The 24028-nt window shown below is 29.8% G+C and overlaps 1 protein-coding gene and 6 non-coding genes across 7 annotated transcripts; 3 read left to right on the plus strand and 4 right to left on the minus strand.

Moving 5' to 3' along the window:
- Nucleotides 1-258: 258 nt before the first annotated feature.
- GluRIIA (Glutamate receptor IIA) lies at nt 259-22188 on the minus strand. Its single transcript, XM_075293475.1, has 13 exons — nt 21794-22188; nt 16612-16764; nt 16341-16403; nt 16079-16288; nt 13801-14018; nt 13595-13744; nt 13353-13535; nt 13033-13292; nt 12780-12957; nt 12486-12709; nt 1522-1659; nt 753-1452; nt 259-687 (listed from the first exon to the last, which is right to left on the minus strand). Exons 1-13 carry the CDS (start codon nt 21891-21893, stop codon nt 394-396), a joined length of 2871 nt encoding a protein of 956 aa, XP_075149590.1. The 5' UTR covers nt 21894-22188; the 3' UTR covers nt 259-393.
- Nucleotides 2714-2785, plus strand: TRNAP-UGG (transfer RNA proline (anticodon UGG)). The gene has a single exon. It is a non-coding gene; the product is annotated as a tRNA-Pro (tRNA).
- On the minus strand, nt 2956-3028 carry TRNAA-AGC (transfer RNA alanine (anticodon AGC)). Its single transcript has one exon. It is a non-coding gene; the product is annotated as a tRNA-Ala (tRNA).
- Nucleotides 3861-3932, plus strand: TRNAP-UGG (transfer RNA proline (anticodon UGG)). Its single transcript has one exon. It is a non-coding gene; the product is annotated as a tRNA-Pro (tRNA).
- Nucleotides 4930-5002, minus strand: TRNAA-AGC (transfer RNA alanine (anticodon AGC)). Its single transcript has one exon. It is a non-coding gene; the product is annotated as a tRNA-Ala (tRNA).
- TRNAP-UGG (transfer RNA proline (anticodon UGG)) lies at nt 5296-5367 on the plus strand. The gene has a single exon. It is a non-coding gene; the product is annotated as a tRNA-Pro (tRNA).
- Nucleotides 5557-5629, minus strand: TRNAA-AGC (transfer RNA alanine (anticodon AGC)). Its single transcript has one exon. It is a non-coding gene; the product is annotated as a tRNA-Ala (tRNA).
- Nucleotides 22189-24028: the final 1840 nt, after the last annotated feature.

Consider the following 24028-nt stretch of genomic DNA (forward strand, 5'->3'; position numbering starts at 1 on the left):
TTACGGATCCTACTCAAATTTCGCCACAAATACTATTTAAGAAAGTTTGCCAATATTATGTTCTATAGACCGTAACGTATAAGTATTATTAATTCCCAAACCACTGTGACGTATGATTATTATATTCATTATACGCAAAGGTTAGGGTTGTTAAACAGAGACTAGAAAATATGTTATCAGTTTTCTTTATTATCCTTCAAGGTAAATTTTATGCATGAGTATTTGTAATAAAAAATGCAACAAAATAAATTCAAACCGTTGGCTAAACAAATCTTAATTTTGCTATATTATTTTATTTCTAATAATATTCGTATTAAATTATTTTAAAATTATTATTAATATTTTTATATATCATCAAATCATAACATAAAAGCCCCGTTATCCTTGATAATCTCAACATGATGTAGAACATTTTTTACTTCGACTTTTACTGCGTGAACGTGAACGTTTGGAGCGTTTTGAACGTTTCGAAACCTTTGAGTGTTTCGAATGTTTTGATTGTTTCGATTGCTTTGACTGTTTGGATTGTTTAGATTGAGAAGATGAACGTCTTGATGTTGAACGGGATACCCGAGATGTATTATCCTCATTATTGGAACGAATCGATGATATACGATTTGGTTTTTTGGTAATCCAAAATTTCAAGGCAAATATAAGTTCAGCCTTGAAAGCTTCACATGGGGTAACCTTCAAACAAATCCAAAATGCACAAAATATTAACTAAACCATTAACGAAAATCGCAACTTCTTACCTTCTCTGTAACAGCAACTTTTTGTACATTCCATAAAAATTCTATTATCCCTATAATAATAGCAACACCTACACCGCCAGCCAACACCAAAAATACACCAGCCAATTCTACCAAAGACAATTCATCACCATCGACTACCACATCGGGACCCTCATCGGGGCAAGTGTTATTATGTTTCTCATGCCACCATTTCTTCTTCATTTTATACAATTCATTTGTTTCACTCAGCTTTAGTATGGCCACACTTAAATTGGTACGATAGTCTGCTCCCAATGGTACGGCCAAACCGTAATGTTTCTCACCAATTTGTTCACCAATCTGTTGCAGTCTACAACTCCTTTCGACATTATACGTTAGACTTGTGGTCTCCATGAGAAAAGCATAATTCTCTTTATCTTTCAGAACCCGTTCGACACCCTCCTTATTGGATCTCGTAAATGCTGAAGGTTCAAATGATTTCATTAGATTCCAAGCTTTCTTATAGTTCGTCTCATTCGATTCCGAGAAAAAGAGTGATGTGCTGCCTCCCTCTAAAGTGCCAAATTTGATTTTATTCTGATTAATGAGATCATCAAGACTACTAATGGTGGACTTGACTTTGTTACTCGTTAAGACAGCAGCCAAATTGGCTGTATAAGTACTCAACATCATTAAAGCGAAAAACCACCACATAGCGGTAAGCATGCGCATGGGAGCTCCTCTAGAGATTTGTATCAAAATATTCGAAAAATTATTTCAGGTCAATTGAAAAATGGAAACTAAAAACTACCTTGGCAATATATCACAACCTTGCTGCATAATTGATCCAATCACTAGCCATGCCGCATTACGAGTTCTCCATTTATTTTCCAATACCTCTGGGTCTTCTACCAATGGATTGGGATTCTCCCATTCATGATGGGAAATTCTACAAAAAAAAAGAATTTCAGAAGTTATGAAAATTGGACTTTAAGCAAGAGATGATTAATTTCTTAGCCAATTTCAGAAAAGTTTTATCTTTATAGGAAAACAAAAAATTAATTGGAGATGCGGGGCATCAATCCCCGTACCTCTCACATGCTAAGCGAGCGCTCTACCATCTCAGCTACATCCCCTAATAACGGTATTTGAATCCATCACAGTTTTCTTGTGCAATATGCATTATCTTACCGTTCGAATTGCATTTTGATTGCATACAGATGAACCAACTATTGGAACAAAACAAAATTTTTTTGATTTTTTTGTTGTTTTTTTTTAGAAAAAAAATTTTTTTGAGAATTTTTTTAATTTTTTTTTTTTTTTGGAAAGAAAATTTTTTGTTTCTGGTTCAAATAGTTTGTTTCATATTTTTTTTTTGTGAGAAAAAAATTTTGGAGAAAAACGTCTTTTTTTATGGCCCGTAAACCGGAGGTATCTTCTGTTACTTTCTTATGCAATATGCATTACCTTACCATTCGAATAATTGCATCCCAATGAGCCAACTATTTGGACAAAAAAAATTTGATCTTTTTTTTAAGAAAAAAAAACATTTTTTAAGAAAACATTTTTTTTTTTTTGGAGAAAAAAATTATTTTTGATAAATTTTTTTTGGAGAAAAAAATTTTTTGTTCAAATAGTTTTGTTCATTGGTAGTATGGTTCATTTTTATTCAGCCTGACAACCGGAGGTATCTGTTGCTTTCTTATGCAATATGCATTACCTTACAATTCGAATAATTACATACCAATGAACCCAACTATTTGAACAAACAAAGGTGTTTTGAGATTTTTTTTAAACAAAAAAAATTTTTTTTAACAAACAAAAATTTTTTCTGAACAAAAAAAATTTTTTGTTCAAATAATTTGTTTTTTTTTGTTTAGAAATTTGTTTATGTTTTTGTTTTTTTGAAAAAAATAGGTTTTATTTTTTTGAAAGCCTGAAGGCCGGAGATAATCAATAGCTTTCAGGGTTTCATTAAAAACAGAAAAACCTCTTTGTCATGCGGCTCAATGGTCTAGGGGTATGATTCTCGCTTTGGGTGCGAGAGGTCCCGGGTTCAAATCCCGGTTGAGCCCACCTTTTTAGTTTGAAGGGCGACCAAAATATAACATCACCATAGACTAACTTCAACTGGAGTTTGATATTACATATTACCAAAGTCATTTTCCAATATGCCATCTTTGTGTTAAAACTCTTCGATAAATAATATTTTTTTTTTTTAATTTTGCAAAAAAAACATCTTCCTTGGAGATGCGGGGCATCGATCCCCGTACCTCTCACATGCTAAGCGAGCGCTCTACCATCTGAGCTACATCCCCTGATAACGGTATTTGAATCAATCACAGTTTTCTTGTGCAATATGCATTATCTTACCTTTCGAATTGCATTTTGATTGCATACAGATGAACCAAACTATTGGAACAAAACAAAATTTTTTTTGATTTTTTTTTTGTTTTTTTTTTGAGAAAAAAAAAATTTGAGAATTTTTTTTTTTTATTTTTTTTTTTTTTTTGGAAAGAAAATTTTTTATTTCTGGTTCAAATAGTTTGTTTAATTTTTTTTTTTTTTTTTTTTGTGAGAAAAAAATTTTGGAGAAAAACGTCTTTTTTATGGCCCGTAAACCGGAGGTATCTTCTGTTACTTTCTTATGCAATATGCATTACCTTACCATTCGAATAATTGCATCCCAATGAGCCAACTATTTTGACAAAAAAAATTTGATCTTTTTTTTAAGAAAAAAAAAATTTTTAAGAAAACATTTTTTTTTGGAGAAAAAAATTATTTTTGATAAATTTTTTTTGGAGAAAAATTGTTTTTGTTCAAATAGTTTTGTTCATTGGTAGTATGGTTCATTTTTTTTTTCAGCCTGACAACCGGAGGTATCTGTTGCTTTCTTATGCAATATGCATTACCTTACCATTCGAATAATTACATACCAATGAACCGAACTATTTGAACAAACAAAGGTGTTTTGAGATTTTTTTTTTTAACAAAAATAATTTTTTTGTTCAAATAATTTTTTTTTTTTTGGTTTGTTTAGAAATTTGTTTATGTTTATGTTTATGTTTTATTTTTTTTAAAGCCTGAAGACCGGAAATAAGCAATAGCTTTCAGGGTTTCATAAGAAACAGAAAAACCTTTTTGCCATGCGGCTCAATGGTCTAGGGGTATGATTCTCGCTTTGGGTGCGAGAGGTCCCGGGTTCAAATCCCGGTTGAGCCCAACTTTTTAGTATGAAGGGCGACCAACATATAAAATCACCATAGACAAACTTCAACTGGAGTTTGATGACATATTACATATTACCAAAGTTATTCTCCAATATGCCATCTTTGTGTTAAAACTTTTCGATAAATAATCTTTTTTTTTTTTGCAAAAAAAAAACATCTTCCTTGGAGATGCGGGGCATCGAACCCGTACCTCTCACATGCTAAGCGAGCGCTCTACCATCTGAGCTACATCCCCTGATAACGGTATTTGAATCAATCACAGTTTTCTTGTACAATATGCATTATCTTACCATTCGAATAATTGAATACGAATGTAACAAAACAAAAATTTCTTGATTTTTTTTTTTTTAGAAAAAAAATTTTTTTTGAGAAAAAAATTGTTTTTTTGGAAAGAAAATTTTTTGTTTCTGGTTCAAATAGTTCATTCGTAGTTTGGTTCATATATATTTTTTTTTTGTGAGAAAAAATTTTTGAGAAAAACATCTTTTTTTATGGCCCGTAAACCGGAGGTATCTATCTGTTGCTTTCTTATGCAATATGCATTACCTTACCATTCGAATAATTGCATCCCAATGAGCCAAACTATTTGGACAAAAAAGAAAAACATTTTAAAGAAAAAAAATTTTTTTTTTAAATTTTTTTTTGGAGAAAAAATTATTTTTGATAATTTTTTTTTTTTGAGAAAATTTTTTTGTTCAAATAGTTTTGTTCATTGGTAGTATGGTTCATTTTTTTTACAGCCTGACAACCGGAGGTATCTGTTGCTTTCTTATGCAATATGTATTACCTTACCATTCGAATAATTACATACCAATGAACCGAACTATTTGAACAAACAAAGGTGTTTTGAGATTTTTTTTAAATAAAAAAATTTTTTTGAACAAAAAAAAAATTTTTTTACCAAAGTTATTCTCCAATATGCCATCTTCGTGTTAAAACTCTTCGATAAATAATCTTTTTTTAATTTTGTAAAAAAAAAACATCTTCCTTGGAGATGCGGGGCATCGATCCCCGTACCTCTCACATGCTAAGCGAGCGCTCTACCATCTGAGCTACATCCCCTGATAACGGTATTTGAATCAATCACAGTTTTCTTGTGCAATATGCTTTATCTTACCACTCAAATAAATGCATACCAATGAACCAAGCTATTTGAACAAACCAAAATTTTTTTTGGAGATGTTTTTATAACATTTTTTTTTTTTCTTTTTGGAGATTTTTTTTGAGAAAAAAATTTTTTTTTTTAAAACCATATTTTTTTTTTTTTTTTTGAGAAAAAAATATCTTTTTTATACAGTAGGCATCTCTTTCTATCCGGGGTTCATTCGAAACAAAAAAAAAACTCTTTGTCATGCGGCTCAATGGTCTAGGGGTATGATTCTCGCTTTGGGTGCGAGAGGTCCCGGGTTCAAATCCCGGTTGAGCCCGGTACTTTTTAGATTGAGCGGTGACCAAATATAAGATCACCATAGACAAATTTCAAATGGAATTTAAAATTATTGCCAAAGTTATTTTCTAATATGAAATCTTTGTGTTACCCATTCATAAAACTTTTCGATGACATTTCTTCGATAAATAATCTTTATTTTTTTTTTAAACAAATAAAACAACTACCTTGGAGATGCGGGGCATCGATCCCCGTACCTCTCACATGCTAAGCGAGCGCTCTACCATCTGAGCTACATCCCCCCGTGTGTAAATAACACAGAAATAAGACCACTGGTCACCATGGTATTTTTAGTTTTGTTTCTTTTTAAAAATACCCACAAACTTAATGCAAGCATGAGTTTTAAATTTAGATTTAACGATTACAATGTAAAACTAGTTTGTATGCAAGACCTCTTTTTTAAAAAGTAACCCTGTTTTCTTTGGTTGCTGTGGGGGCAAAATTGGCCGCTCTTAGCATTTGGATAATAACCATGCACCACTATGAATGCGATACAGTTAAAGTTTGAAAGCAATGATGTTTTTACTCTTAAACAAGGTGGTTCAAAAAAAAACTTGTTTTTTTTATTTCCCTTTCATTGAAATTTCGTATGCATTTTAATAACATTCACTGTTCATAAAGTGACGTGACCAGAAAATTTAAATAATTTGGAGACCCGGGACATCGGTCCCAATACCACGGTTGGCACTCGAGCCAAAAATAATCTACCAAAATTAGAAAAAAAAAAATTTTACAAAGTAAACAAAATCTTATTTTGCAGTGTTTGATTACAAACAATTGTAATTATTACGAACAAAATGTTTTTTTTTTTGTTGAAATAAATGTTTCAATATTTTATTTTAGAGGTTTACTTATTATATGATCACTCCTAATAGCGACAAATACATTTAGGTATATGGATAGCCTTTGAACTGTTTAATGTGTCGAAGTTTTAAATATTTTTAGCTTGCACCAAATTTTTCTTTATATTTATATTGTCAAAATTTTCCTTTCGGTAGAAAATTTTGTCAAAATTTTTCTTTTTATAGAAAATTTTGTCAAAATTTTATGTTAGTAGATTATTTATATAATTTAAATTCAATAGATTTTTTTTTTTTTTTAATTTTATTTTAATAGAAAATTTTGCCAAATTTTTAATTCAATAGAATTTTTTTTCAAAATTCTATTGTAATAAATTAATTATATAATTTTGTCAAAATATTATTTCAACAGAAAATTTTTTCCAAATATTATTTCTATAGAAAATTTTGTCAAATTTTTATTTCAATAGAAAATTTTGGCACATTTTTATTTCAATAGAAAATTTTGTCAAAATTGTATTTCCATAGGAAATTTTGTCAACATTTTATTTCTATAGAATTGTTTCAATAGAATATTTTGTCAAAATTTTATTTCTACAGAAAATTTTGTCAAACTTTTATTTCAATAGACAATTTTTTCAAAATTTTATTGTAATAATAATAATTTAATTATATAATTTTGTCAAAATATTATTCCAAAAGAAAATTTTTTCAAAATTTATTTTAATAAAAAATTTTGTCAAATTTTCATTTCAATAGAAAATTTTGTCAAAATTTTATGTCCATAGAAAATTTTATCAAAATGTTATGCCTATAGAAAATTTTCTTTTATATAGGAATTTTATCGAATTTTTTTTTTTATTTCAATTTTGCAAAAAAATTATTTCCAGAGAAAATTTGTGAAGTACCTCTTAGTTGGAGAAGAATATTGTGCAAAATCTATCAAGGCATCAAGAATATTTTGTCAAAATTTTATTTCTACAGAAAATTTTGTCAAATTTGTATTTCAATAGAAATTTTTTTCAAAATGTTATTGTAATAGATTAATTATATAATTTTGTCAAAATTTTGTCCAAATTTTATTTCTATAGAAAATGTTGTCCAAATTTTATTTCTATAAAAAATTTTGTCAAAATTGTATTTCTGTAGGAAATTTTGTCAACATTTTATTTCTATAGAATTATTTCAATAGAAAAATTTGTCAAAATTTTATTTCAATAGAAAATTTTGCCAAAAATTTATTTCACTAGAAAATTTCGTCAAAATTTTATTTCTACAGAAAATTTTGTCAAAATTTTATTTCTACAGAAAATTCTGTCAAATTTTTATTTCAATAGAAAATTTTTTCAAAATTTTATTGTAATAGATTAATTATATAATTTTGTCAAAATATTATTTCAACAGAAAATTTTGTCCAAATTTTATTTCTATAGAAAATTTTGTCAAAATTTTATTTCTATAAAAAATTTTATCAAAATGGTATTTCTATAGGAAATTTTGTCAACATTTTATTTCTATAGAATTATTTCAATAGAAAATTTTGTCAAAATTTTGTTTCAATAGAAAATTTATTTCAGTAGAAATTTTTTTCAAAATTTTATTTTAATAAAAAATTTTGTCCAATTTTTATTTCAATAGGAAATTTTGTCAAAATTTTATGTCTATAGAAAATATTATCAAAATGTTATGCCTATAGAAAATTTTTTTTATAGAGGAACTTTATCACAATTTTATTTCCACCGAAAATTTTGCCAAAAATTTATTTCTAGAGAAAATTTGTGAAGTACCTCTTAGTTGGAGAGGAATAATGTGCAAAATCTATCAAGGCATCAAGAATTCTACCAATCTACAAAACAATCAAAAATAGACCAATTTTGGTAGAATTCTACCAACTGTGACAACCGTGGCTACATCCCCTTGAGTATTCGTAGAAAAAATCAAGCTAATAATTTTTTTCCATTAGAGAATGAGAAATTCCAATTCGAAAATTCTTTCCATACACAGAAAACCAAATGCTAAGTTTGACTTTGTAATTTTTTTCTTATATCCATTTTACAACGCGACTTATTAAGGTAGTGGGCGAACGGTATGATCCATTTTGGTTAAAAAATACAGTGAGAAATCTAACTTCATTCCGAAAACAAAATTTCGGAAAAATCATCAAATTTTAGAATCACGAATTTGACCATTAAGAAACTTCATTATACCCTGCGCCACACTGTGGAACAGGGTATTATAAGTTAGTGCATATGTTTGTAACACCCAGAAGGAGGCGAGATAGACACATGGTGTATTTGGCAATAATGCTCAGGGTGCGTCCCTGAGTCGATATAACCATGTCCGTCTGTCTGTGAACACATTTTTGTGGTCAAAGTCTAGGTCGCAGTTTAACTCCAATCGCCTTCAAATTTGGCACATGTTCCTAATTTGGGTCAGAATAGAACCCTATTGATTTTGGAAGAAATCGGTTCAGATTTAGATATAGCTCCCATATATATCTTTCGCCCGATATGCACTAATATGGACCCAGCAGCCAGAGTTTTATACCGATTTGCTTGAAATTTTGTTCAAACGTAACACTTAGTGGTATAGTCAAGTGTGCAAAATTTGATTGAAATCGGTTCAGATTTAGATATAGCTCCCATATATATCTTTCGCCCGATATGGACTAATATGGTCCCAGAAGCCAGAGTTTTACCCAAATTCGGTTGAAATTTTTCACGAGGAGTGAAATTAGTAGTGTAGTCAAGTGTGCCAAATTTTATTGAAATCGGTTCAGATTTAGATATAGCTCCCATATATATCGTTCGCCCGATTTACACTAATATGACCACAGTGGCCAATCTTTTACTCCGATTTAATTGAAATTTTGCACAGGGAGTAGAGTTAGCATTGTAGCTATGTGTGCCAAATTTGGTTGAAATCGATTCAGATTTAGATATAGCTCCCATATATATGTTTTTTTGATTTCGACAAAAAGGGTCAAAATACCAACATTTTCCTTGTAAAATCGCCACTGCTTTGTCGAAAAGTTGTAAAAATGGCTCTAATTTTCCTAAATTTCTAATACGTATATATAGAGCGATAAATCATAAATAAACTTTTGCGAAGTTTCCTTAAAATTGCTTCAGATTTAAATGTTTCCCATATTTATACCCTGCTCCACACTGTGGAACAGGGTATTATAAGTTAGTGCATATGTTTGCAACACCCAGAAGGAGACGAGATAGACACATGGTGTCTTTGGCAAAAATGCTCAGGGTGGGTCCCTGAGTCGATATAGCCATGTCCGTCTGTCCGTCTGTCCGTGAACACATTTTTGTAATCAAAGTCTAGGTCGCAGTTTTAGTCCAATCGACTTCAAATTTGCACAAGTATGTGTTTTGGCTCAGAATAGATCCCTATTGATTTTCGAAGAAATCGGTTCAGATTTAGATATAGCTCCCATATATATATTTCGCCCGATATGGACTAATACGGTCCCAGAGGCCAGAGTTTTAGCCTAATTTGCTTAAAATTTTGCACAAGAAGAACAATTAGTACTATAGTCAAGTGTGCCAAATTTTATTGAAATCGGTTCAGATTTAGATATAGCTCCCATATATATCTTTCGCCCGATATGGACTAATACGGTCCCAGAAGCCAGAGTTTTACCCCAATTTGGTTGAAATTTTGCACAGGGAGTAAAATTAGCATTATAGCTATGCGTGCCAAATTTGGTTGAAATCGGTTCAGATTTAGATATAGCTCCCATATATAGCTTTCGCCCGATTTACACTCATATGACCACAGAGGCCAATTTTTTGCTCCGATTTAGTTGAAATTTTGCACAGGGAGTAGAATTAGCATTGTTGCTATGCGTGCTAAATTTGGTTGAAATCGGTTCAGATTTAGATATAGCTCCCATATATAGCTTTCGCCCGATTTACACTCATATGACCACAGAGGCCAATTTTTTGCTCTGATTTAGTTGAAATTTTGCACAGGGAGTAGAATTAGCATTGTAGCTATGCGTGCCAAATTTGGTTGAAATCGGTTCAGATTTAGATATATCTCCCATATATAGCTTTCGCCCGATTTACACTCATATGACCGTAGAGGCCAATTTTTAACTCCGATTTAGTTGAAATTTTACACAGGGAGTAGAATTAGCATTGTAGCTATGCGTGCCAAATTTGGTTGAAATCGGTTCAGATTTAGATATAGCTCCCATATATATGTTTTTCTGATTTCGACAAAAATGGTCAAAATACCAACATTTTCCTTGTAAAATCGCCACTGCTTAGTCGAAAAGTTGTAAAAATGACTCTAATTTTCCTAAACTTCTAATGCATATATATCGAGCGATAAATCATAAATAAACTTTTGCGAAGTTTTCTTAAAATTGCTCCAGATTTAAATGTTTCCCATATTTTTTTACTAACATTGTGTTCCACCCTAGTGCATTAGCCGACTTAAATTTTGAGTCTATAGATTTTGTAGAAGTCTATCAAATTCTGTCCAGATCGAGTGATATTTAAATGTATATATTTGGGACAAACCTTTATATATAGCCCCAACACATTTGACGGATGTGATATGGTATCGAAAATTTAGATCTACAAAGTGGTGCAGGGTATAATATAGTCGGCCCCGCCCGACTTTAGACTTTCCTTACTTGTTTTTTACTAACATTGTGTTCTACCCTAGTGCATTAGCCGACTTAAATATTGAGTCTATAGATTTTGTAGAAGTCTATCAAATTCTGTCCAGATCGATTGATATTTAAATGTATGTATTTGGGACAAACATTTATATATAGCCCCCAACATATTTGACGGATGTGATATGGTATCGAAAATTTAGATCTACAAAGTGGTGCAGGGTATAATATAGTCGGCCCCGTCCGACTTTAGACTTTCCTTACTTGTTTTTAAGGCATTTGTGGTTGACATATGCTGTCAGACCATGGACATTCAGTTCTGTTGGAATGCCCATGGTCTGCGGCCGAGATTTTTGTCTGACCAGGGATTCAATCGCGGTTGCCACAATTGGTAGAATTCTACCAAAAATGGTAGATTTTTTCTATAGAAATAAAATGTTGACAAAATTTTCTATAGAAATAAAATTTTGACAAAATTTTCTATAGAAATAAAATTTTAAGAAAATTTTTATAGAAATAAAACTTTTAAAAAAAATTCCTATAGAAATAAAATTTTGACAATATTTTCTATAGAACAATTTTTGACAAAATTTTCTGTAGAAATATTTCAACATTTTCTAACGAAATAAAATTTTGACAAAATTTTCTATAAAAATAAAATTTTAACAAAATTTCTATAGAAATAAAATTTTGAAAAAATTTACTATAGAAATAAAATTTTGACAAAATATTCTATAGAAATAAAATTTTGACAAAATTTTCTATAGAAAAATTTCAAAATTTTCTAACGAAATAAAATGTTGACAAAGTTTTCTATATTTATCTATTTATTTAAATCTTTATTATAATTAGAAATTATAATAAGTATATAACAAAAAAGCAACTAACCTAAGTCAGCTTAAGAATTTTCTGTATAGAAATAAAATTTTTGACAAAATTTTCTATAGAAATAAAATTTTGACAAAATTTTCTATAGAAATAAAATTTTAACAAAATTTCTATAGAAATAAAATTTTGACAAAATTTTCTATAGAAATAAAATTCTGACAAAATTTTCTATAGAAATAAAATTTTAGCAAAATTTTTTATAGAAATAAATTTTTGACAAAATTTCTATAGAAATAAAATTTTGAAAAAAATTGTGTAGAAATAAAATTGTGCAAAATACGATTTTTTGTTTGGAAAATTTTTGTAAAATTTTCTTCAAACTTTCCTTGATTATTCTTTGCTTGAGTGGTAACCGTGGATTCAATACTGTCTTCAGGACATTTTCCCGATAATATTCGGAATTTTTATTGACCCCACGATTGATGAATACAAGAGAGAAGACCTGTAGCCATCACGGCAGCCAACACCATTACCATCTATTTCGCTTTAGTTCTGGTGACCAATCGAAGGTGTAAATTTTTAGCTGGTCTCTTTGGCACATAAACCTGATCATTTGGTTTATTCACAAATTGCTCACTTTGGAATGGCTTCTCATTCGACAAAAAAAACAAATTCGGCAACTGACCACTTTTGTCCACGCGAATCAACTCCTTGGCTCTTTCTAGCCTATTTTTTCATATACCTTTTCGGGTATGGTTGCAGTACTTATTAGCCATAGCTATATGTGCTCCACCATAGTTCTCCAGGGCAAAATTTCGATTTCCTTACCTTGCCATAAAAACAAAGGCCAATGTTATCACCAACTGTGTTAATATCACATAAATCCAAACTTCTTTGGCAAAAGGTTGCAAAAAAGCATAAATATCCTTGGTCTCAGGTTCAGGTTTATAGAAAAGAATACTAATACCCAATTGCATGAAGGGTACAGTAAAATCCACATATTTACGACGCAATTGAGTGATGGTCAAATCACAAACACCAATTTGGGCACGCTGCAAATGAAGAATGATAAAAATAAAAATGATTTTTTTAAATTAATTTCTACTATCTCAACATCCTTACATGATCAATTAGAGCTCTCATAATTCCATCCCATTCTTTGGTAACCGGATTAAATTTTCCATTACTTTTAACTATGACAAATTCATATTTAAATTCCATCATTTCCGATAATTTCTGTATGAGATCCACTGCATAGCCCGTATATTTATCATCACCTCTATAGACATCAGCATCTTCTCTGAAAATGGCAAAAAGCGAACAAATACTCTTAGCTCAATAATCACTCAGTTCTATTAGAAATTAGCTCACCCACTTGAGCATGAAATAGGGTTCCTCAAAATGGGTCACAACTTTAAATACCCTATTGCTTTGGGCATAATCCTGTACTGGTGCTGAGGACACAGTTTGAAATTCACGACGTACCGATTGGATTGTACCATCTGGAAGCCATGAAGCCAGAGGTTCATTGATGGTCGGCTTATAGATTTCCAAATTGAAGTCGGAACGAAGACCATATTCATCGATTTTCATATTTTCAGTTTTAAAAGGAGGCTCAACATCATCTTCGGAAATCTAAGGATACGGGAAATAAATTATAAGAAATGGGAATGATTTTATTTTCCCCCCTCCTACCGTTTTCATTTCTCCCACTATGTATTTTCCCAATATCCATGGAAAAGAATCCTCATTATCACATCTACCACTTGGCACTATATACTCACGATCTGTAGCCATAATATTGCGGGCAGCATTTGCGAATAGTACAACAGCATCGAACATTAAGATGGGTAACATAGTTTGGTTACCCAATATTTGCTTTGGGAAAGGAGGATTAATTAATTAGGTTAGGAAAATTGCAAATTGCATATCCTTACATCTATCTCACTTATCCTGGTCTTTTTTCGTTCGAATGGATTTGGTTCCACCACTTTTAAACGTACTGCAGTTATATTGGACATAAAATCTGGATTATTGGCCATCATTAATCCTGAGCTATGGGTATCCAAATGGGTAAGAAACCAATTCTGAAAAGAAATGATATTTTATTATGGATTTTATTTACTGTATCTCCAGGACTCACCCGAAATGGCCCCACTAATTTAAACTCCTTGGCTTGATTTAATAGCGGTACCAGTGATGCTGGTTCACAGTCCATAATTAAACGTTGCTCATGAAAATCTTCTTCAATTTCCTTCCATAGTACTCGTACATCGTCCTGGTATTCGGCTATATTACGAATTTTAATAAAATCTCTTTCGACCGAAGCTAAATTCATAAGATCCTGTATGCGAGCCAAACCTGAAAGTAAGAGAAAACAGAAGAGTTTAAAAGAGTATAATGAAACATGGGAAGAGAGAGTGAGAGAAGAGATCATTCATTCATTCATTGAATCATTCGTAGAATCATGTTCAGGTGGGCTAGGTTAGGTTAAGTAGATATTTTAGGTTCACTTACAGAGTGGCTGCTATGTATTGCAACCAAAACCAAGTTTCTATCCTTTCTAAACCTGATATTTTAGGCTTACTTACAGAGTGGGTTGCTATCATTTCTAAACCGCTCTTCTCACGTCTTACAGATTTATTTCAGTGGCAGTTCACTTTATTGCTTACAAGCTTACAAAAACATATTGATCTATTGCATTTAGAAATAAAATTATTCGTGATGAACTTCAAGTGCGATAGTGTGTTTGTTTTATATTTGGTTGGGAAAAAATTGTATTGCTATAGAAAATTTATTTAAAATGTTATTGTTATAGAAAATTTAATCATAGAAAATTTTTACAAAATTTTTGCAAAATTGCATCTCTATAGATGTTTTTTTTTTGCTATAAAAATTTTATTTCTATAGAAAAATTTCTCAAAATTTTATTTCTATAGAAAATGTTGTCTATATTATATTTCTATATAAAATTTTGTCAAAATTTTATTTCTATAGAAAATGTTGTCTATATTATATTTCTATATAAAATTTTGTCAAAATTTTATTTCTATAGAAAATTTTGTAAAAATTTTACTTCTATACAAAATTTTGTCAAAATTTTATTTATATAGAAAATTTTCTCAAATTTTTATTTCTATACAAAATGTTCTCAAAATTTTATTTCCTTATTAAATGTTCTCAAATTTTTATTTCTATAAAAAATGTTACCAAATTTTTATTTCTATAGAAAATTTTGTCAAAATTTTATTTCTGTAGAAAATTTTGTCAAAATTTTATTTCTGTAGAAATTTTTGCAAAATTTTAGTTCTATAGAAAATTATTGCAAAATTTTATCTCTATAGAAATTTTTGCAAAATTTTATCTCTATAGAAAATGTTTGCAAAATTGTGTATCTATAGACAAATTTTGCAAAATTTTATCTCTATAGAAAATTTGTGCAAATTTTTAACTCTATAGAAAATTATTGCAAAATTTTGTCAATATTTTTTTCTGTAGAAATTTTTGCACAATTTTATTGCTATAGAAAATTTTGTCAACATTTTATTGATATAGAAATTTTTTGAAAAATTTTAGTTCTATAGAAAATTATTGCAAAATTTTATCTCTATAAAAAATTTTGTCAAAATTGTATTGCTAAGTACCTCTTAGTTGGAGAGGAATATTTTCCAAAATCTAACAAAACATTAAGAAATCTACCAAAATGTAAAACATCTATCATTTTTGATCCGAAAAGTTAAGGTCAGAATTAATCGAAATCCACGCCGCAGTGGTAGAAAACTTGCTTAGCAACTTGAATGGACGCAACACATACAGGCTGGCGATATGGAATGAAACATTTGTTTTTAATTTAATTCTTCAAAAGCAAAAAATATGGGAAATTGGCTACCTTTGGCATTGGCATTTAGAATTGGCTACTGGTCACTTTAGTATCTTTTAACGCTAACCTTATTCTCCAAAATGCTCTAGACCTAAAAGTCCAGAGAATTGAGATCCTGAGACTATGGAAGCTATTGTGCGGTTAGAATTGAAGAAAGGCACCTCCTTAGACTATCCAGTCCATTGTGATAGCACGGAATTCTTATCACTGAATTCTGTCCGATTCTATGTTTAGCTCAATGACAAGGAACCTTCTTTTTATAGCCGAATCCGACAGGTGTTTTACATTGCGGTGAATCCACTTAGAGAACCTTTGAAATGCTCAGAAATGTCACAAGCATTTCTCAGAGGGAATAATCCACCGCTGAAAAACTTTGTGGTTTTCGGTCGAAACCCCAGTTTCGACCCACCCACGACCTTTTTTATACAAGATGGACATGCTAACCATTGCACCAAAGTGGCTTCCGGTGAGCTCTTTCACTTTTTCTTCAATGCCATTAGTCCAAGCTGATTTTTCATTTTGTAGTATCAAATTTACTCACCCTGTGACGTGTCATAAAGCAATGTAAATTTCTTCCATTTATAATCCTTCTGTATTATATCCAAGTAGGCTCGCGTTAAAGTGATCAAGGAAGGTGCCACACTGACAGACATTTGATGATTTTGCTTGCGCTGCTCCAAATCGATTTCAATATTCCAATCATATTGTACATGGGGAATACCAGCATTATTGGCTATCAAAGCCACAATATCTGCGAGGAATGGAGAATTAATAAAAATTAAAACAAAAACTGTTAGACATACCTGAGGTGGCCTTTGAAGATGGCCCAAATATGGCTATTACTTCCTCGGCAAGGAGTTCACAAGCTGAAAGTAATATAAAGGAATAATATGATAATATACACCAAAAAAAATGTTTTCCTCTGTACTGAAATTTTAGACAAACGAAACTTGGTAGATAATATTTTCTTTAAAAGCAAAAAATCCGAAAGTATGGCAAGATTTTTTCTATAATCATTTTTTATTCGTTTGTCAAAATATCTTTCTTAAAAAAGGTTTATTTCAGTGTACTCACTCAATAACTGCAGCACATAGCTATTATCATCGTTGGGCACGTAACGTTTGATGGTTTCAAATTGTAATTCGAATAATTTTTGACTATTAAGCTGGCGTATCGCTTCGTCAAAAGCCAACTCAAGAGCATCTTCATCGCTAAAAAATAGAGCACCTGAAAAAATTAATTTTATTAATAGACAATTTCTTCAAGAGCGATAACGATGGTAGGTACTGGTACATCCAAAAATCAAGGGCGATAAGAGGACAGACTCAACCAAGAAGGTTACCCGCTTCATTTCTACCGCACAATGGTCAAAATCTCCTGATTTCAATCCGTTGTAAAATTTTGAAAAAGTTTTCTATAGAAACAAAACTTTGATAGAATTTTCTATAGAAATAAAATTTTGACAAAATTTTCTATAGAAATAAAATTTTGATCAAATTTTCTATAGAAATAAAATTTTGATAAAAATTCTATAGAAATAAAATTTTGACAAAAATTTTTATTGAAAAAAAGTTTTGACAAAATTTTCTATAGAAATAAAATTTTGACAAAATTTTCTATAGAAATAAAATTTTGACAAAATTTTCTATAGAAATAAAATTTTGACCAAATTGTCTATAGAAATAAAATTTTGATAAAAATTCTATAGAAATAAAATTTTGACAAACATTTTTATTGAAACAAAGTTTTGACAAAATTTTCTATAGAAATAAAATTTTGACAAAATTTTCTATAGAAATAAAATTTTGACAATATTGTCTATAGAAATAAAATTTTGACAAAATTTTCTATAGAAATAAAATTTTGACAAAATTTTCTATTGGAATAAAATTTTGACAAAATTTTCTATAGAAATAAAATTTTAACAAAATTTTCTATAGAAACAAAATTTTGACAAAATTTTCTATAAAAAGAAAATTTTCACAAAATGTTCTAAAGAAATAAATTTTTTACAAAATTTTCTATAGATAAAATTTTGACAAAATTTTCTATAGAAATAAAATTTTGACAATATTTTCTATAGAAATAAAATTTTGACAAAAAAAATCCATAGAAATGAAATTTTGACAACAACTATATATATAAAATTCAATCTATGTTTGTTTATTTGTTTGTTTGTATGAACCGAGTTGGCTCCGAAACGGCTGAACCGATTTACTTGAAACTTTCAGAGATCATAGGGGACGTTCATGTGGTGAAAATAGGGTACCTCATTTTTTGACACCTGGTCGCGGAGGGGGACCTCCCCTTTGTCGGACTTTTTGAAAATTGGACCAAAGTTGACCGATTTGCTTGAAATTTTCATTGAAGGTTGGGGTTGGCAACTAGACAAAGATCCGCTACTTTATATTTCGACATTTGGCGGCGGAGGGGGACCTCCCTTTGTTCGACTTTTTTTAAAGTACAGTGAAAAAACTAAAATTCTCTAAATTATCTGAGATTTAAAGAGAACATGCGGTGAGGTTATGGAATTAATATGGGGTAGCTGATGATTTAATATGCGGACGGGGAGGGGGACCTCCCCCTTGCCTTACTTCTTGAAACTTGGGACAAAATTATGCGATTTGCATGAAATTTTCATTGAATGTTGGGGTTGGAATCTAGACAAAAATCCGCTACATTATTTTTCGATATTTGGTCGGGGAGGGGGGCCACCCCTTTGCCCGACTTTTTTTTAAAGTACAGTTAAAACAAAACTAAACTCCCCCGACTGAAATTTTACGGAAAAATGGGTGAGGTTATGAAATTTATATCAGGTTCCTGATTTTTTAATAAAAATAAAAGGGCATAGGGAGACATCCGCTTCTCTTAAGTACATACAGAGAAACAATTAAACTTTACCGAGTTACTTGAAATTTACAGAGGACTGGGGAGAGATCGTAACCTCTGTCAACCGTAATAGTTGATACCTGATTTTGTGATTTTTGGACGGAAGAGAGGCCGCCCCTTTAGGCTTATAATTTGCTTGACATTTTCTGGGACGTTTACAAAAGATACGCTTTTCGACATTTGGTCGGGGAGGAGGTCCTCCTCTAAAACTGCAAAAAAATGGCTCTTTTAACCATGTTCGTTAATCTATATCTGTCCATAAAGCTCGAAAAATAATTGTATAAGATATAATGCGGTTGGACGTCAATTGCCTGTTTCGGTATCAGGCTGACATGAAATATAAAAAAATTTAAGTTTTCTTGAAATTTACAAAGGAAGCGGGGGAAAAGGTTATAAATGAAGAGGCAACCTTCATTGCCCCACACTTGAAGGAAAGTTTCAAGAATTTCCAGGGAAGGTTAGGGGTGCTATTCACTACGGTGTTTGTCGATATTTTATCGGGGAAAGAGAAAAATTTAAACATCTCCGATCTACTTGAAATTTACAGGGACGTGGCAGGAGGTGATTAAATTTATACATAATTTTTAAATTACTATATGATATTTCGATATCTGGTTGGGGAAGGGGAAAATTGAAATAAACTTTGTCGATTTACTTCGATAGAATTTATATGGACCATTGAGTAGTTGCGAAATTAATATAGGGTACGTGATAGTCCGATATCTGGTCGGAGTGGAGCGAAGGTGGCGAGAGGGTTCCCTTTTGTCCGTTTTTTTTTTTTTTCTTAAATTGAAAGTAGAGGGTTGTCCGTAAATGGGAACTCGGTACATAATTTTATGATTTTTGTACAGGCTTCTGCCAGACTTCTTTTTAGTAAAGAACTTAAATTTACATGAAATTGGCAGCCAACGTAGAGGGTGCATTATTTTCCAACATTTTAGCAAATGTTAATGTGGTAAAATTTTTTACTACTTTTGCATTTTCCGATTTATTGGATGGGAAACAGTTATTCTTTGTATGTTATTATAATATAACGCTTAATTTTCAGATATGTTGAGGAGAAGGATACCTTTCCTTTACAAACCACACTTAAAATTCACAAGAAATATAGAAGAAGGTACACCCTCTCCCGCCGTATTTGTACCTATAAACGAAAAATCAAGTAGTCCGATTTGTTTAAAAGAATTCAAATCTTTTCGAATTTGTTTTCAGCACGAAGGATATAGTTGACTAAGTTAACGCAAAATGTTCCTCCAAATACGCTTCGGAAGGCGCAGCGAAGCGGGCCGGGTTACGCTAGTTTTCTATAGAAATAAAATTTTAACAAAATTTTCTATGGAAATACAATTTTTGGTAAGATTTTCTCCCAATTTTGGTAGATTATTTTTGGTTCGAATAGCAACCGTGACCGCCACACACACTCAAACATTAAGGATGGGGAATCTTCTCAAAAATAACTTTTTCTATAGAAATAAAATTTTGACAAAAATATCTATAGAAATAAAATTTTGACAACATTTTCTATAGCAATAAAATTTTGAACAAAAATTCCAAATTTTGACAAAATTTTCTATAGACATAAAATTTTGACAAAATTTTCTATAGAAATAAAATTTTAACAAATTTTTTTACAAAAAATAAAATTTTCTATATAAATAAAATTTTGACAAAATTTTCTATAATTTAATATAAAATAAAATTTTGACAAAATTTTCTATAGAAATAAAATTTTGAAAAAAACCAAAGAAATAAAATTTTGAAAAATTTTTTTATAATTTAATATAAAATAAAATTTTGAAAAAAAAAATTTTGACATAATTTTCTATAGAAATAAAATTGTAAAAAAAATCCAAAGAAATAAAATTTTCACAACATTTTGTATAGAAATAAAATTTTAACAAAATTTACTATGGATATACAATCTTTTGGTAAGATTTTCTCCCAATTTTGGTAGATTATTTTTGGTTCGAATAGCAACCGTGACCGTCTCAAAAATAACTTTTATAGAAATAAAGTTTTGACAAAAAATTTCTTTCCATATAAAATGTTGACTAAATTTTCTATAAAAATAAAATTTTTAAAGAAATTTTCCATAGAAAACAAATTTTGGCGAAATTTTCTATAGATAAAAATTTTGACAAAATTTTCTATAAAAATAAAATTTTGATTAAATTTTCTATAGAAATAAAATTTTGACTAATTTTTCTATAGAAATAAAATTTTGACAAAATTTTCTATAGAAATAAAATTTTGACAAAAATTTCTATAGAAAAAAAAATTTGAAAAAATTTTCCATAGAAGTAAGTAATTTTCTATAGATAAAAATTTTGACAAAATTTTCTATAAAAATAAAATTTTGATTAAATTTTCTATAGAAATAAAATTTTGACTAATTTTTCTATAGAAATAAAATTTTGACAAAATTTTCTATAGAAATAAAATTTTGACAAAAATTTCTATAGAAAAAAAAATTTTGAAAAAATTTTCCATAGAAGTAAAATTTTGACAAGATTTTCTAAAGATTAAAGAATTTTGACAAAAGTTTCTTTAGATATAAAATTTTGACTACATTTTCTATAAAAATAAAATTTTCGCGAAATTTTCTATAGAAATAAAATTTTCGCGAAATTTTCTATAGAAATAAAATTTTGACTAAATTTTCTATAGAAATAAAATTTTGACTAAATTTTCTATAGAAATAAAATTTTGACAAAATTCTCTATAGAAATAAAATTTTGACAAAATTTCCTATAGAAATAAAATTTTGACAAGATTTTCTATAGAAATAAAGTTTTGAAAACATTTTCTATAAAAATAAAATTTTTACAAAATTTTCTATAGGAATAAAATTTTGATAAAATTTTCGAAAGAAATAAAATTTTGACAAAATTTGCTATAGAAAAAAAATTTTGACAAAATTTGCTATAGTAATAAAATTTTAACAAAATTTTCTATAGAAATAAAATTTTGACAACATTTTCTATAGAAATTTATTTTTACCAAAATTTTCTATAGTACTTTATACTTGTGGAACGTCAAAAATAAGTCTTCAAAAATAACAGCTACCAAAATACCGAATGATACAAAATAACACCTCTTGTTGGAAAACCCTGTATATAGTCCCCGTATATTAGATATGACTTCATGAGTCCGCTGGATGCTTAATTTTTATATTATCCCCTTAATATTGGATATAATTTTTTTGCTTTATTGGAATTAATTGCCAAACATATTCAGGTACCCGACATATTTGCTAAGGGGTTTACCGCTGACGATTATTAATTAAATGAAATTCTTTAAATTGCAGCAGACACTTTCTTATCACTTTTAGATTTTCCACAAAAATTATTTGGAGACAATGTCTTACCCACTTTCACTGTTGTTCTCGTTTCTGACAACTCATGTGTTATTTTTATAAAATTGAAAATTATCGAGAGACACCAAAAACATCTATAAAACCAATTCATTTTGTTCAGGTTTTCCAAATTTGTCAATTTTTATTAATTACTTAAATAGATTATTTTTTAAATAATTTCCATAGTTTTTTATTTCATTTAGAAACACTTTACAACATATTTTATTTTTTAATTACGTAAAATATATATGGGGAGTTTTAAAAGAACTTTTACGTTTTTGTTTTTTTTGTTCTTGGTCAAAAATATTTTTCCATTTCTCTCATGGGAAATCAATTTTCCGTTTCATTTGGTTTTTCAAAGTTTTCGCACTATTCTCGCACCGAACCAGAGACCGTCCAGACTTGTCGCGTATATATAGTCAACTGATTTGTGTTCAAAGAATTTTCCGCATTTTTTTGTTTCCTCCTACTTTGTCCATTAAAAATTGTTTTTCCATTTTATTTTTGAGATCTTTTCGTCATAAGTTCTTAGTTTGAAAATGCTGCTAAAGTGCTTTATTCAACTGCTTGCTACACCCAGAAAAAAATCTATTAATTACTAAGTTAGCAAATCGTCATGGATATTGGAAATCAGTGTTACAGTTGTGACACTTTAACATATGGGCAAAATTCCTACTTTTATCTTGAACCACTAAAAATACACAAAAAAAAATTTCTGATTCAATCACGAAATTAATTGATCCAATTAATTTTTAATTGAAATGTCTTCAATCACAGAAATTATAGTATCAATTAAAAAATTAATTGAAGGTCAATTAAAAAGTTAATTGATCCAATTAAAAAATTAATTGATACTATTATTTTTGTGATTGATTTTTGTTTCAATTAAAAAATTTGTTGAATCAATTAAATTTTTAATTGAATATTTTTTAAAACTCAATTAAAATTTTAATTTGAAAAATTTTCGTGAAATTTTTTTGTACGTACCATAAATACCATACTTTTTATATTTTTGTGCCACCATTTTGTCATTTTGTACCACTTTTTATTTATATTCATCTATACACTGCAATATTTTTTGTACATTTTGATCTCAAATAATCGAGTTTACGAGCCAAATATTATATTTGCGAGGAATTTGTTTTTTATTTTTTATCCCAATGCTTTCAGTGGACATGTGCATCGCCTAAAAGTATGCAAAGAAAATTTTCTAAATTAAATAAAATTGAAGGAGAGGTTTTTAATGAAATGGAAATAAAATGTGTGATAGGTTAATCTTAATTCTTAATTTGCATTTGCCACTTTTGAAAAAGTCCTTGTCACTTGTTTAAAATGAGTGGACCCCTTTTTACCACGAGCGGCACCTTTGGGGCCACTATGTAGAAATTCTCAACGGTAACACTGATGAGATTTCTCCGTATTTTCATACGAAATTTGACTTGACGTTCTTGTTAGGCCCTTTTCATTGACGTTGACATTGTCCCAAATTAGTAGCGAATATGCCACTTTTTCCAAACATTGATAGTTTTGTGCCACCTTTTTGTTACATTGTGCCACCTTTTTAAATAATTCCTTTTATACTGTAATATATTTTACAAATATTGGTCCAAAAATTTACTAAGATTACGGATGTCTTCGGTGTCTCAGTACAGAGTAGCTGATATGTATTGCAACCTTCTTCAGGTTGCTATCATTTCTAAACTGCTCGTCATGCTATCATTTCTAAACAAATCGAGCAGCTGAAAATGTACACCTTCGGTTGGCCACCAGAACTCAAGCGCCACTGATAGTGATTGTGTGGCCGATCGTAGTTCCCCATGGCTCTCAATCCATTTAATTTTTGAAACCTCTGAAAGGTCACCACCACGGTCACCTAAATTTTGTCCACCTTTGACAGGTGTCCAGGTATGAGAGGTCAATTTTAATGTTTTAAATAGCACATGTCCTCAGACAACTGTCCATGTTTGAGAGGTGACCGGAGTGTCCAAGATTGAGAGGTTTCACGGTAGTAAAACATTAAAATTAACCTCTCATACCTGGACACCTCTCAAAAGTGGACAAATTTTAGGCGAACGGAGGTGTCCACCTTTCAGAGTTTTCACTGTATACATTGTGAAAAATTGTGCCACTTTTTTTAATGTAACCACAGCTAGCCACTATAGAGTGTTCCAAAATTTTAATCTCAACAATTTTCTTTATGTGTATTTTTTTAGTTAATGGCCGTTTGAGATGGCATTCATAAAAAAA

This window comes from Haematobia irritans, chromosome 2, assembly GCF_050003625.1.
Source record: "Haematobia irritans isolate KBUSLIRL chromosome 2, ASM5000362v1, whole genome shotgun sequence".
Lineage (NCBI taxonomy): Eukaryota > Metazoa > Arthropoda > Insecta > Diptera > Muscidae > Haematobia > Haematobia irritans.